The 14,977-nt window shown below is 53.0% G+C and overlaps 3 protein-coding genes across 3 annotated transcripts in view; 2 read left to right on the top strand and 1 right to left on the bottom strand.

The window, feature by feature from the left end:
• The window catches only part of UBL5 (ubiquitin like 5), a 114,875-nt gene that overhangs the window by 60,977 nt on the left and 38,921 nt on the right, over positions 1–14,977 (top strand). The window lies entirely within an intron of this gene.
• On the top strand, positions 97–2,702 carry CHCHD5 (coiled-coil-helix-coiled-coil-helix domain containing 5). Its single transcript, XM_082496684.1, has 4 exons — positions 97–123; positions 225–365; positions 468–619; positions 1,991–2,702. Coding segments are annotated over exons 1-3 (294 nt in total). The 5' UTR covers positions 97–121; the 3' UTR covers position 619; positions 1,991–2,702.
• LOC309682551 (LIM homeobox transcription factor 1-alpha-like) overlaps positions 10,003–14,977 on the bottom strand; it is a gene marked incomplete at both ends in the record, with an annotated part of 30,046 nt that continues 25,071 nt past the window's right edge. The window contains 6 exons of the mRNA XM_082496664.1: positions 10,003–10,157; positions 10,531–10,689; positions 11,991–12,123; positions 12,800–12,877; positions 12,969–13,126; positions 13,557–13,789. Of these exons, the coding sequence (XP_082352790.1) occupies positions 10,003–10,157; positions 10,531–10,689; positions 11,991–12,123; positions 12,800–12,877; positions 12,969–13,126; positions 13,557–13,789 (916 nt within the window). The remainder of the gene's footprint in view (positions 10,158–10,530; positions 10,690–11,990; positions 12,124–12,799; positions 12,878–12,968; positions 13,127–13,556; positions 13,790–14,977) is intronic.

Raw genomic sequence — 14,977 nt, 5'->3', positions numbered from 1 at the left:
TAGAGCGGTGGCAGCGCATGCGCACAGCAGTAGAGCGGTGGCAGCGCATGCGCACAGCAGTAGAGCGGTGGCAGCGCATGCGCAGAGTGACAGGAGCGCCCGGTACCGGAGCGGTGGCGGCATGTGAGTAGAGGGCGGCAGCGGGAGCAGGCCGGGCTAGGTCGCACTGGGCCGCGTCGGCCCTCCCCCCCACCCCCCGTATTAACTTTACCGTCTCCCCGCAGGCAGGCGGCCCTGGAGATCACGGCACGCTACTGCCGTAACGAGATGGAGCAGTACGGGCGGTGCGTGGCCGCCAGTCCGGCCTCTTGGCAGCGCGACTGTCACCGCCTCCGCCTCAGCATGTCCCGCTGCGCCGCCGCCCAGTGAGCGCGGGAGGGGCGGGCTGGGGTCGGGGTCGGGGTTGGGGCTGTCAGGGTTGGGGCGTGCGGTTCACAGGAGCTGAGGGCCCCGGTGTTGTCTCGCAGCCCCATCGTGCAGCAGATCCGCCAGGACTGTGCAGAGCCGTTCGCCGCCTTCGAGCAGTGCCTGAAGGAGAACCAAGCCTCTGTCATGAACTGCAGCGACCACGTCAACGCTTTCCTGCTCTGTGCTGACCAGGTGAAGCTTTCCACGTGAGGTGAGTGTCGGGATGCAGAGCGGGGTCGCTTTCCCTCTAGACTTGCGGTCCAGAGCCTGACAGCCACTCTGCATGCACCACGTCTGCTTAGGAGCTGCTCGTATAGAATCGTAGAACCATAGAACGGTTTGGGTTGGAGGGAACCTTAAAGCTCCTCCAGTGCCACCCCCTGCCCTGGGCAGGGCCACCTCCCCCCAGCCCAGGTTGCCCCAAGCCCCGTCCAACCCGGCCTTGAACGCCTCCAGGGATGGGGCAGCCACAGCTTCTCGGGGCACCCTGCGCCAGGGGCTCACCGCCCTCACGGGGAAGAATTTCTCCCCAGTGTCTCCCCTAAATCTGCCCTCTTCCCGCTCCCCCTCGTCCCACGGCTCCCCTCCCTGACCCAGAGTCCCTCCCCAGCTCTCCTGGAGCCCCTTTAGGCACTGGAAGGGGCTCGGAGGGCTCCGCGGAGCCTTCTCTTCTCCAGGCTGACCCCCCACCTCTCCCCGCCTGCCCTCCCAGCAGAGGGGCTCCAGCCCTCCCAGCATCTCCAGGGCCCCCTCCGGCCCCGCTCCACCAGCTCCGTGTCCTTCTGCTGTTGGCACCCCCCGAGCTGGAGGCAGCACTGCAGGGGGGTCTCCCCAGAGCAGAGCGGAGCAGAGGGGCACAGTCCCCCCCTCGCCCTGCTGGCCACGCTGCCAGGGATGCAGCCCGGGTTGCCGGTGGTTTTCTGGGCTGCCAGCGCACAGTTCCAGCTCACGGCTGTCTTCTCCCCCCCTAATCCCTCCAAGTCCTTCTTCCCAGGGTAGCCAGCTGTAGTGGAATAATACAGCCCAGAATACACATCGGCCTGTATTTTTTTCCCACCCACCTTGCATTCCTGTCTCAGAAAAAAATTATAGCACAGCCAGGGAGTTTTTCTAGGCTAAAAGTGTGGTAATTCATTGCCGTGGATTGTCAGGGGCTGCGAGTGGTGTGTGTGTGGTCATTATGGATGTGAATGCAACAGCGTATTTCTCCAAACGGGTTGGTCCTTCCCAGTATCGGGCTAAGCCGATACCCTGTGGCAAAAGGCTCTGGGATGAAAGTGGCCTTGTTGAGGTAAAGTCGTGGTTTTTGTCAGTCTGTTAATCAACCCGGTCATCGGTTTTGCTCAGTAATTACACAGAACGGTTTTATTGGGGTAGGTCTGCTTGCAGCGCTCTGCTAAAGAGCTTGTAAACATCTGTGGAGCAACTTTGAAGTAAATAACGTGTCATTAAGCTTATAGAAATCACCTGAATGTGATGCAATTGCATTGCCTGACGTGGTAATCGACGGTACCTCATAACTAGGGGGCTGCATACGCAGGGAGCCTACCTGATGCTTTTATTTGTGCTGTTTTTTTCATAGGGGAGCCTTGGAACTAAAATTCATCTTCAGGAGGGAATGAAAAGTCTTTCTGTACTCTGGAGTATCGTTCCAATGCTTGGTTGGGTTGGTTTTTCCCCTCTGAAAAACGAAGCACAGCCCTGCGATGTGTTTTTCTTGGTTCTGGTCACACTACGCTTGTCTTCAGCAAGACTCTGATGTCAGAGCGTTCCCGATCCGTTGGCACTTGAGTGCTGATAACGCTGGGTTTTGTCTGCTGAGTTGCCTTTAAAAACTTTATAAGTAAATAAATTACAGAACTGTGGTGAAGTGGCACCAAAGGATCACCAGCAACCTCCAGATGTACTTGAATAAGAACCAAAAGCTAAAATCAGCCCTTGCCTCCTTTTCTGCAATCTGTGTTCTTCGACAGTTCCTTTGATAATTAAGCACAATATTTTCCTTCGTCCCAATAAAAAAAAAAAAAAAAAACAAACCACTTTTCAAGATCCAAAGCCAGTTCTGGCTTTTCCCACTGATGATGGAAGCTGCTCTCTGGGCTGGACTGACTACAGGGACATTTCTTTGACTGTAAATGTCTCACCTTGACCCACTTGAAAACATCCCCATTTTTGGGGGTGCTGGGAGGGGTTGTATCTCCGGGCCTTCTGCTGGTTTAGAACAGCAGAGGGAGTCTTCCCGCCGGCAGAGACGGGGAGAAAAAACTGTGGACTTCAGAGCACTGACAGCGCAATGGAGATCTGATGCAGGGGAGTGGGGGGCACCTCCGTTATTCTTACATGGGGGGAACAAAGAGCCCAGCTCTAAGGAAAGGTTGTTTCTGGGCTGTAACTAGGGGGGGGAGGGGGGGGGAATAAAGCAATACAAGAAACGGTAGATGGTCTAATGAGGAGTGGGATTAAGACCTGGGGGTTATGAAATACGTGAGTGCTTTTGTGGAGGGAGAGCTTTGGGGCGCTGTGAGCTGGGTCTGCTCCAGTGCGTCGTGTCGGAAAAATCACTGTAGGTCTGTTTAATGTGCTGAGAATCTCTCCCAGCAGAAGTTTAAACCTTGGAAAGTCCTTTGGGGTACTCGAGACCAGGTTTGAGAAATGAGCTTTTACGACCTAATTGTACAAATGCAGCTTCAGAGGAACAGCTTTGCTGCTGTCCAGAGTAGGAACTTGATCTTCCAGAAGAGTTACAGGGGACCATCAACCCACATTTTCCAGAAGCATGCAAGGAGCAGATGACACACAGAAACTCGCCACAGGAGAGTCTTTCTCGGAAAGTACAGTGCAGCTTTGCTGTGTTTGTGAGGTTTTTTTGTACCTCTAAGAGAGGGTGAGGCGTGGACCAGGAAACTTGGCCGTGATCAGATTCTCAGGGGTTCATACCCCCTTCCTGGGACGCATTAATCCTTATCAGTGTTTTCAGCCAGGCGTAAGTCCAAGCGTTCGCCTTTGAGCCTGTGGCGGTTGGCAAACATCGCTTGGCATTTTCCAGTTGGGCAGAGTTTTAACTCCTTTGGGGAGAGGGGACAGCAGCTTTCAGCTGATCTGTTCCAGCTTCTCGCAGAGCCCCAGTCACAAAGCGTTGCTGTCGGCGTTGCTGTTGTCTGTCTCGCAGAGGGGGCTGCATTTCAGCAGTGATGGGAACATGCGAAGATGCTGAAGCTGTGTCTAAAAACACACCTGCGGAAAACTCCTTGTTTGCTTTTATCAGATGCCGTGCATTTGAAACACAAAGAGCCGTTTCGTCGCCTGGCAGAAAAGTTGGGACGGAAAGGTGACGGTAGCTTTGCTGCAAAATGAATGTAGAGAGGGGGCAAGTGCTACCAGCAAAGGAGGAGAAATCTATTTTTAGTGAGTCTTTCGAGTTTTATTTATACCAGGCAGCTCCCCATTAGTCATAAATGTCTGTGGTGAGAACAGCTTTATTAAGGGTGCCGTTATACGGGAGCGAAGGTGCTTTACATGTTGTTGACATTGTATTGAAATGTCAGCCTGTCAGCAGAAAAGCCATTTTTCATTATGTTTAAGGTGCGCTGGGCCCCCTCTTAAGCCCAGTTATGCCTCCTCCTTCTCAGGAGCCGGAGCCACTCTATTATTACTCGCTCTGACGCATTAACTACTGAGCTGCCAGGCACTTGCTCTTGTCATCCGTGAGCCAAACCCTCACAGGGCTCACTTAACTGGTAGTAACAAGGGAGAGGGGGGCAGAGGAAGATGCTGCTTCATCCTGTTTCCCCGTGCCATCCAGGAGAGAAAATACTTTTTCAGAAAGTATTAGTGAGGCAGCTGCCCGTTTTATTCTGAATAAAGGATGTCCTCGTACATCTTTCCCTACGCGTGTGATGTCGATGTAAAATAACGTGACGTAGTGGAGATGGACGGAACCTTCCCGTGGAGGGAGGTGGTGGTGGTGATGGTCCCTACCTGAAATTGTTGCCTTCCCCAGTTTGCCAGCTCCCTTGGAAAAGTTTCTAGATCAAATCAACCTGTAGCCCCGGCAAGTTTGGCGAATTCCTTTGTGGGAAGTGAAAAGAAGACCGACAATTTTCTCTCCTTCAACTGGATGTGCCAGGGAACGACTAGAAGGAGCCAGGGAGTGTTCTCTTACTTTCCTCTTCGCCTCGCAGGAATCTGGAGCTGTACGTGTGGTACCGCGTGATGAATCCATTTAATTCTCACTTTGGCAGAGGGGCCTAAGGCTTCTCTAAGCGAGAAACATGGAGCGGGAGTTTTGCAGCTCTCTTACCTCTGATTGCACAGGCTGCCTGCTCTTGCTGGTTGCTGGAATAAATTCGGAGTGGCAATTACAGCTCTTTCTGGCGTTGAGGAACATAAGGGAAGGGCTGCTGTGGATCTGACTCGCTTGGATGTGTGGTAGCAGCTGGAAATAAGGCAAAGCCATCTACGCAGGGTGGGAAAGCCTCCCTGCGAGTGCTGGGAAAAAACTGTTATTTCCAAATCCAGCTGCTGCTTTTTTTGGTCCTGTCACTGGAAACATATTTAGCGATAAAAGCTAAAAGGAGCAGTGTCTTTCACAAGGTAGGAACTGGCGAGGGAGACCTCTGAAAACCTGAGAATTAGACAAGAATTAGGAACCCAGGAAGCGTTCGCTTCATTTCTTGTGCCACGGGATTATGACAGCGTCTCGTGCCTCTTAGTTCGATCAGGACAGGATCGTGGAAGCGAGTGCAGGAAGCCGTCAGGACAGTTACCGGCGTAAAGCTAAACAAGGGAAAAAAGTCCTCAGGCAGTCAATCAAACCGGTAGGTTCAGCTTTATCTCCAAAGGCTGCAAAGAGATTCCGCTAAATTAATGCCAAGTGGCTGAAATCAATAAGCGAATAAGCCTCTATTTCCCAGAGTGGGAGACTTGGGGGAGGGTGGGGGGGAAGAAAGAGATTTAGAGCAGGATTCGGCTAGATTGGTGCTGTCACATCCTCCCAAACACAAACCAGAGCAGAAATAAAGACTAAAGCCCCGCAGTACCGAGGAGAAGAACCCCAAGGAGCCAGTTCTAAGATGGTTGAGAACTGTTAAGAAAGCAGTGGCAGACTTGTGTAGGCGTTCTCGCTTGGGGGTTAATTATTGTAAAGGATGCTTCGTTCACACAAGTCTCTTTGTGTCTCTATAGTCCCTCTGTTTCTTGTCCTCTGGCGTGGGCTTTGCCATTCTCTGCTTGGTTTCCGTCTCCTGGTTCTGTGTTTTCTCCACTTCTAATTGTTCTCGACTCTTTGTTTTCGGTCAAATGTGCGTTTTGGCCGGTAGTTAAGCATACTGGATGTCAGGGTTTTTTCTTCTGTTTTAACTTACCCCCTGTCTTTCTGTGTGGCCTTGGAAGCTAGTCGTAACATGGTCTACGTCTCTGTTTACTCATCTCTGAAATAAATAACACCTACTGGGCTGGGGAGTAATGAGGGATAATTAATTAATGCACGCAAGGAGTTCTGAGGTCCTTAAGTAAGAGAAACCCAAGGGTCATGAGGTTAGTTAATTCTCTGCTTTGTTTTTCCTCCGTTTCTTCTTGATTTAGGTCTCAAAATGTGAAGTTAAGTGTGTCGGGACTTTTTTCAGCCTGTTGCTTTAACTCCTGTTGATGTCACTTCTCCTTTCAAGTGGAACTTTAAAACCAATAAGGTAAATTACACACGATCCTAGAATGAGGAACTAACAAAAACATCTCTTTAATTTTTCATCCAGAAAATATTCTCGTTTTACACTCTGCTTCTCTTACTTAAAGGAACCATAAATCAGCGTGTTCCTTTGGTGTTTGCAGTCGCCGGGAGAGATTTAGTGCTGCTGGCAGGCCCGGGTCTGAAACGGGCGACTCTCGAGGGCAGAGAGCTCCATGGAGCCACATTCCATTCGCGCACAGGTTTGCTTTACTTGGCTGCCACCCAGATGATTTTTTTGAGTCACTTGTGAGCACGAGGGAAATGCTGCGGGCAGAGGGGAGCGTTTTTCATGGTGTGGTCAGTCTGTCACCTCGACTGGCTTTTATTCACCTTTATTCTCCCGTCTGCGAAGACGAGAGGGAAACGCACCTGAGCGCTTCCGAGAGCAGCGGGCATTCCCAACCCCTCCTTCTCGGCAAAGGCGTTGGCGTGTCGCAGCCAAGCACCTGCGCCTCCCTGCCTGATGAGAGCGATTGTTCTGTCTCTTGACTGTGCAGAGCGCAAAGGGGGAAGCCAAAAAAGCGTGGGTGTTGCCCGAGGCGCGTGTGATTCTGTTCTTCACTCTGCTGCAGAGCGCGCTTAGCCTCTTTCTGCTGTTTCCTCTCGAGTACACCTTCCCCAAGTCCTATGATAGCCGTGAGACTTAATTCCCCGGTGCCCGGAGGCGCTTTGGCGTGCACGTTGGTACCTCGCAGTTGCCAGAGGGTCAGATCCCTCCTGCGTACGTACACAACGCTGTTTCTGCCTTTTTCCGCTTAGCGCTCGCCGGCGCTCCTGTCGCTGCCTCCCCATCTCTCTTCGCTACAAGAAGACTTCCAGCTGCAAGATGCGGTTGGGAGTAGGTTGACCTGCAGTCACCGAGCTGCGATAAACTGGTTGATGATGCTAAAAGCGGCTCTCTCCTTTGGAAAGAGAAGCAGCAGCACCTGCTTGGCGAGCCTGATAGCTTTTGGGCTCTGTCAGCTGCGGTGCTGGTGGCCGCCTCTCTGATTTCTGCTCATTTAGGGCAGAATCGGGCCTCAAAATTGGAGAGTACCTGCAACCTAGCGGTGGTCATTTCTTTCCTTAGCTATAGGGTAGGAATCTCATCACCGGCTCTTGCACTTGAACTCCCTTGTCACCACCAGACCGCTTTGGCATCAGGAGCTGCCGGTCCAGCACAGCTCTTCGCCGTATTTATTTATTCAGGTTGGGATTCTAGTTCCTCTTGCAACTAACTCACTCCTGCTGTTGAGTTTGCCGACTCCGCCAAAGTACGAACAGCCGCCAGCGCTAGTTGCTTCTTTGCTCCGGGCTACCTGGTACCTGGGAGAGGTGAGGGCTGGGGCCAACCTTCGTGGGACTGCGGGGAGCCGGCTGACTGCTCCTGCGTGCAGTTCGTCTGACTGTGCGGAGGCAACCTTCACATTTCCACTTAATTTGCCTTTTTTTTTTTTTTTTATTATTTTCAAATGTACATGCAAAAAAAAAAAAAAAAACCAAACCCAAACCATCGGCACATCACAGCACTAGATCACACGGAAGAAAGGGTGGGGGTTCAGCGGGCGAAGCCGGCTCTGGTATTTGGGAGAAACATCATTTTGCACAGAGTTCACTGTAACATTCTCTTGAAACTTAATCTAAACTGAGACCGTCTCTAGTGCAAGAGCCTCTAAAAGTAACATACAGCTCGAGGAGTTTTTCTGTCTCGTTTCTTAGGGGTGGACGACCACACGACAAAGGTGGAAGTCACCCAACCGCGGCAGCTTGGTCTAGAACCTGTCTGTCTGGGCAAATGTATGTCATAAATAGCTGTTTCTGCCAAAGGCTCCCCCTTCCCTCCTAAAAAGAAATGTCAGAGTGTCTGTAAACTACGCACCCGGCTGCCTTCCGGCTGATAGCGAGAGCAAAGGAAAGTCCATCTACTGAACCACTGTAAACACCGGGGGAAGTGACTGCACATCAGCACGTGTCACGTTCACACAGCTTTATTAAAGGTGAGGCAACGGTGGAGTGATCTTTATAAGGGCTGTGGTTCTGCTACACACCATTCCTTATGTCAGTTCTCTATAAGTAGTCGAGAAGGTGAAAAAGTCCCGATAAAACGCAAAATGCATCAGGACCGCATCTCCTTCCATCCCCAAATCCAGGATTATGTAGTTCCTGGGAATCTTCCTCCATAACTGCAGACAACAAAAATTAACCATTGCTTTTTTTTTTTTTTTTTTTTTTTTTCTCATTGGTAGGGGGGTTTACACACTTTTAAACTCAGACTGACAAACCTGTGAAGGCTTAGAAGTAAAACACCACACACAGAAACATCAGGCAGGCAGGTTCTGGGGTTGCACCTCTCGACTCGCGACTCTTGGAGATCCCGGATTTCAAAATAAGTCATTGTTTCCTTTTCGAGAGTCGTCTGCCGGTTGTTCAGTTCAGACAGGCAAGGGAAGGTTCCTTTTGGGGGACGGTATTCCTTCAGCCGGCACGTTCGTGGGAAAACCTGACCTTTTCCAGGAGTACCCCCTGTCCTTCACGGATATGAAGAACCAAATCCCAGACTTGTGTCCTGGGCAGGAGAATAAAGAATTTCCCTTTGGTAATAATTCAGACTTCCATTCTCTGCTCGCTCTCTCTCTTGCCCTTTATTGTGGGGACACGTATTAGTGCCCGCCTGCTTCCCGTAACCCGCCTGCCTCCTGGCATGATGGTGGGGGGAGAAAATGGATTATTCCTTTTGACCGTCAGCGGAGACATGCTTTGCTCTTGGCTGAGTCCTGATCTCACCCCTGGGTTGCCCTGGAAGGGAAAACCCAAACGCAGCCTCTTGGCGTTAGGCGACTTGGCAGGGACACGTTGCGGCATAATGCAATCCAGTTTCTTCCCTGGATTTCCCAGTGGGATGCGAGGGGCTGGGTAGGATGCTTTCAGCGAACCGGCAGCGCAGTCAAGGGTCGGAAATCCGTCCCGCTGTGGACAGACTTACAGAGGAAGGGCTTCCTAGCAGGAATATTTTTAGACTAAAAGCATTTCACGTTGCTGTTTAAAACAAACAAACAAACAAATTAGTGTGGCTGGCAGCTGTGATTTTGTGAGAAGAAGTGTTCGTTCCATCTGCAAAGGGAGTAAAAGTGCCCCCTTGGAGAAAGACAGACATAAAGGTGATAGAGGACTCACTGTGGGTGTGTTAATGCTTCTCTTGGCACCCTTGAACATGACAAAGGATAAATATTCTGTTGTTTCTTGAAGCAGATACCCGAGCATAGCCGTTTCGATCAGGGGCTAAACTAACTGTGCATGTCTGAAATGTCAAACGTTAAAAAACTGTCCCGGGCCAACTGACCGACAACCGTGCACAAAGTCTCTGAAGCAGCAGTGGCATCCTTTGGAGATGCCTCAGGACCTGGCATTTGACCGTGGAAAGTTAACCTTGTGCCATGAAGCCTGCGTCTGGGTTGGGGAAGGAGGCAAAAGAGCACAGCGAGCAGCTCAGCTGCGACCGAGACTTAAATAAACCGAGTTCTTGTGGGAAGAGCACCTCCCACTTCCAGGGGCAGCTCCGGTTGGCTTGGCCAGTCTTTGTTTGCAGGACATAATGCTCAAAAGCTTAAACACTGGACAAACTGCTAAAGGTACAGCTAAACAACATCATACCATCGATCTACTCGTGGCTAGAAAAAAAGGAGAGAGGCGATCCAAAGTCCTTCAGGCTGTGAAAGGTCTCCGTGAATTAGTGCTCGTATGTGTGGCGGACCTAGTCGCCTCCTCCGTTGTGCAGTGCTCAAGGAATGTCTTTGAAGGTCTCAGTCTTGTTTCTTCTCCCTCACCCTCGTTCTGAATTTGAAGCAGCATCCATGCGAGATACTCTTGAAGAGTTGGGAGCTTTTCTACGGTCAGGATGTGAAGTAGGAGCTCTGCATGGAGTAGAGTCGGTCAATGGGGTTGCCCACGCGGGCTTGGAGGAGGTTGGCTTCAGCCGTTGACAGCAGGCAATCTCCCAGGTGGCTGATGCTGTCACTGTCCATATCGTGAAAAACTCCTTCTGAGTCTAGAAGAGGAAGGAAAAGGAAATGAGTGCAAAGGTGGCGTGAGCGTGTCCCGTGGGGAGCTGCAGGGCCGTGTTTCACCTGGAGCCGCGGTCACCCCGAGCAGGTCTGAGGTGAGCCCCACACACAGCTTTAGGCATAAGTCTTTCCTCCCTCACCCAAACGTTTCATGTTGGATGGAGGGAAGACCTCCACCTGCCTCCCCAGCCCCCAGCAGAGCTCGGTCCGAGGCTCTGGCCTCACCAAACTCCTGAGAAGGGCTCAGCGCAAAGGCCAAGCCCTGGGGAGCGCTCGCTGCCGCGGCTGTTCATCACGTGGGAGTGCTACGCGCAGCTTTGATGCAGAGGTGGGACAATCTCCGCACCGCTCTCCTACCGTAGGGGTGCAGATGGTCTCCCGGCAGCTGTGGCGGCGTCAGCCCTTGTCTGTACAAATCTGTGCTGTAGCCGTTCTGGTCCAGGGGCAGCAGCTGCTGCTGGGGGATCCTGGGGTAGGGGACCATGAGCCCGTCCAGGCCGTGAACGCTTGCGCCGTCTAAAGAAACGACCGGGGGGGTGGGTTGAAGCGAAGGGTGCGCAGCACGCGGTGGGGCAGAGCGCCGTCGCAATAGCGTTATTCGCATGGCTGCGGCAGCGTTTGGTGGTCTAACTCTGGACCAGCTCTGCACGGTGCTAGGCTCCGTGCATATGTGCAATAGAAGAAGCCCCACAATCTTCTCAAAAAAGAGGAGATAGGTGTTGCGTCGCAAGTACCCCCGAGTCTTGCTGAACATTACCTGACTGCACCCTCAGTAAGTTTGCAGAGGACACCGGGTTGGGAGGGAGTGAGTGTTGACCAACTTGAGGGTAGGAAGGCTCTACAGAGGGATCGGGACATTGGATTGATGGGCTGAGGCCAACGGTGTGAGGTTCAACGAAGCCAAGTGCCGAGTCCTGCGCTTGGGTCACACCAACCCCATGGACGCTACAGGATGGGGCAGAGTGGCTGGAAAGCTGCGTGGCGGAGAAGGCCCTGGGGGTGTTGGTGGACAGCCGGCGGGGTATGAGCCAGCAGTGTGCCCAGGTGGCCAAGAAGGCCAACAGCATCCCGGCCTGTATCAGGAACAGTGTGGCCAGCAGGACCGGGGCAGTGATGGTCCCCCTGTACCCGGCACTGGTGAGGCCCCGCCTCGAGTGCTGGGTTCGGTTTTGGGCCCCTCAGGACGAGAAAGACATTGAGGTTGCTGGAGCGTGTCCAGAGAAGAGCTGGTGAGGGGTCTGGAGCACAAGGAGAAGGGTCTGGAGATCTTGTGAGGAGCAGCTGAGGGAGCTGGGGGGGTCAGCCTGGAGATAAGGCGGCTGAGGGGAGACCTTCTCGCTCTCTACAGCGCCCTGAAAGGAGGGGGTAGCGAGGGGGGGTCGGTCTCTGCTCCCAAGGCACAGGCGAGAGGACGTGAGGAAACGGCCTCAAGTTGCGCCAGGAGAGGTTTAGGATGGATATTAGGGAAAATATCTTCACCGAAAGGGTTGTCAAGCGCTGGAACAGGCTGCCCAGGGAAGTGGTGGAATCACCATCCCTGGAGGGCTTTAAAAGCCGGGCGGAGGTGGTGCTGAGGGCCGTGGCTTAGTGGTGGATTTGGCAGTGTTAAGTTGATGGTTGCACTCGTTGATCTTAAAGGCCCCCTCCAACCTAGACGATTCTGTGATTCTATGATTCTCGTTACCCCAACTCGTGCATAGCAATTCCGTTACGACCCGCGTGCCTTTTGCTAATCTCTTCCTGCGCACGTTCTCTCTCCAAAACATCCGAGTCGATGCCCTCCGCCCCAGGCTGCAGCCCCCGGCGCGGCTCCTCACCTTCGCTATCGTCATTGCTCTGCCTGCTGTTGCGACCGGTCCCTCTCCCGCTCCCTAAGCGAGGGTTGCCCAGCTGGTCCTGCTCCTGCTGTTGCTGCTGCTGCTGTTGTTGCCTGCGAGCAATCTTCTTCATCTGCAAGGAGACGGAGACATGGGATTTGAGGTTCTGACCGAGCGAGGAGGGGAGTGGGTTGCGTTTAACACAGCAGCGGGCCGAGAGCTGCCACCATCTAACCCTGCTCAGACTCCTCCGGGCGACTCCTCTGCAGTCAACGTTCTCTGCGGCCGTCCCTGCCCGAGAAACGGGGCTGACAGAAAAGGCCGCCTTATCTTTGTGGGAGATGCCGTTTGCAGTTTAAAAAACAAAGGACTTTGTTTTACTACAGAGCGAGCTCTTCAAAGCCACGTATTTTCTGTTTTCAGCCTTTAAATTCCGCGAAATTAGAAGCGGTTCAACTTCTAGAAGGAAGAAGTGGGAAATCCTTCTAGTCTTTCTATGGGGAAGGGGAAGAAGCAAGTAGAAAAAGAGTAATAAGCACCCCCCGCGACCAACGTGAAAAATGTTAAGCCCTGCAAACATCTGTAATTGATCAATTTTTGTATTTCTCTTTAAGCTTTTGCTACTACTAGGTACGTGCTGTAGGACTAGGTGGACCTGTGGATGGTCCTCCGTAGCCGTTCTTCAGTTCTTCTAACCGTTTTCTCTGTTTTTTTAAGCTATTCTACACTTCCTTGTGATCGAAGGAGGGGGTGTGATATCCCACGAGCACGCAGAACCCAACTGTGGCCCGGGAACCGTCATCACTCACCTTGGCTCTTTGGTTCTGGAACCAGACCTGTACCACCCGCACGGTCAAGCCCGTCTCGGCTGCCAGGGTCTCTCTTACCTGTCCGCAAAACCCGGAGAGCTGAATCAGAACTTAAGTTGCACTTAAAAAGGAGCCAAGCCTGCACTTGTGCTGAGCGGCCTCCTTGTACCTTTCTGCAAGGTTTGGAGGAAACCTCGAACGAGGCCTTGAACGCCCGACGCTGCTGCGTGGTAAGGATGGTGCGCGGGCGCTTGGAGCGCTTGTGGTCTTTGCTCTCCTCGCTGCCTTTGCCGTGCGAGTGGCTGCCGTCTTCATCCTCGCTTTTCACTGCAACGAAAGATCGGGAGGGGTCATTCGGCAGAGAAGGGCCATCTCCCCGGGCGAGGATTCGGAGAAACTTGTCAGGGTTTTGCTCCTTAAAGGTGCGATTTAGAGCAGAAGCGCAGAACGGAGCCAGCGAAGCTCGTGGACTGAGCTGTCAGTCCAGAGACAGAGCTGATGGGCCACCCTGGCCCCGTATCGTCCATTCTGTGATGTCTCAGCCTCAGCGCAGCCCACCCAAACCTCTCCAGATCTCAGCAGATCCCCCCTTGGCTGCCTATCACCGGGGGGAAAAGATGCTACAACCTCCACCTACCTACATCTCCTCCCTCGGAAGCCTTCCCTGGGGTTAATTAGGGACCAGGCGGCACCTGCCCTCTACGAGGTTCCCCCTGGTTTCCCCACCCTCAGCACCGCTCCAGCCCCGGCCCCTCACCGGACTCGGTGGGTGCGGGGCTGATAGCGCTCAGCATCTCCTTCTCCTTCTCGTAGTCGCTGCGGCACAGCAGTTGCCCCTCCTTGAGCACAAACTCATCCCCCCGCTGCAGGCGCCGCTCACACTCGCAGCAGTAGAAGCAGTGAACGTGGTAGACGTTCTCCAGCACCCGCATGATGAGCTCGGAGGGGGCGATCGCCTTCAAGCAGCTGCTGCACTTGGTCTGGAACAACCTGCAAAGAAGGGTCCGGTGGTTAGACGCTTGGGCAGGGAAGATCAGCCCTGGGTTGGAGCTCAGGAAGCCGAGGGAAGAAGGGGGTGGATGTTTGGAGCTGCAAGAAACGTACATCCCAACTGTGTTTTGGGGCTTTCTTGACCTTCCGTAGCCCCAAGGAGGAACACAAACTTGCCTGCCCCAACAGGACAGAGGTTCGTGTCCCCTCTTCCTCTCCAGGGCTGTTCGCTGCCTGGCTTTGTTAGGTTGCTCCTAGGGAGAGGACTTTACGGACCCCTCCAGGACCGTCCCCGGAGGAGCCTCCCGCCAGGAGTCCCGCCGGGGCGGCTGTTTGTGCCCCACACCATGTCCAGAGAGAGACACAAACAACTGCTGAGCACCCCGCGTACGGAGCAGATGGTTCTGATGAAGTAATTTGGGATCTAAACAAATGTGAGCGGTGGTGGCTGCCGGCTGACAGCTTCTATTTAGCCACTTGACAAGAGAAAGTAATAAAATAGGGATTAATTAGGCTGTTGTTTAAACACACAGGATCTTCCCCACCAGCAGGGAACTCATAAACTGGGATTGAGAACAAGACTGGGTTAATCCTCCTGGCAAACTCTGTGGAGCAGGATGAAGAGGCTTACAGGGGTGGGCTCATCCCTTCCAAATACCACCATGGATTTGTGCTGCGCAGTGGCTTTCGGCTGAAGTGCCTGGGACATTCCAACTGGAATGGTGTGGGATTTCTCGCGCCTTTGTGTGAGCGTGTTTGCGTGCGTGTTCCTCTCTCCCTCCTGTCTCTCTTTCTCTCCCCCTTTCCTCTTTGTCTTTCCGTAAGTCACACTTGAAAAATAATAATTGAATCCGAGTTGGAGAAGCTGGAGGTAAAGAGCAGCCTTTTAACCACAACCTCTCCCTGTCTTCACGAAGGAGCAAACTGGGAGCGTGTTCCAGGCACAGTCCCAGCCCAAATCTGGGCTGAGTCCAAATCCGTCCCTTTCCTAACACCAGCATCCTTCTCTTACAGCAGAACTGAAATACTAAAAAGAATAAAAAAGACCCAGCGCTAGAGCCAATCCGCGATCGCGGCTAGCTGGCATCGGTCAGGAACGTGTGACGTATTTATTACTAAACGGTACGTTATTAACGTTCCTGGACGTGAAGCCCGGAGGAAAGATAGCGGTGATGTAGCCGGACCCCG

Source organism: Vanellus vanellus (genome assembly GCF_965231255.1).
Source record: "Vanellus vanellus genome assembly, chromosome: 30".
Classification (NCBI taxonomy): Eukaryota; Metazoa; Chordata; class Aves; order Charadriiformes; family Charadriidae; genus Vanellus; species Vanellus vanellus.
The sequence above is the reverse complement of the archived record's forward strand: the minus strand, read 5'-3'. Positions and strand labels throughout refer to the sequence as shown.

What these genes read in the sequence shown, in the direction of transcription:
- CHCHD5 (XM_082496684.1), top strand. An exon ending in TCCCGCTGCGCCGCCGCCCA is followed by an intron (nt 366 to 467) that starts GTGAGCGCGGGA and finishes GTTGTCTCGCAG; the next exon opens with CCCCATCGTGCAGCAGATCC.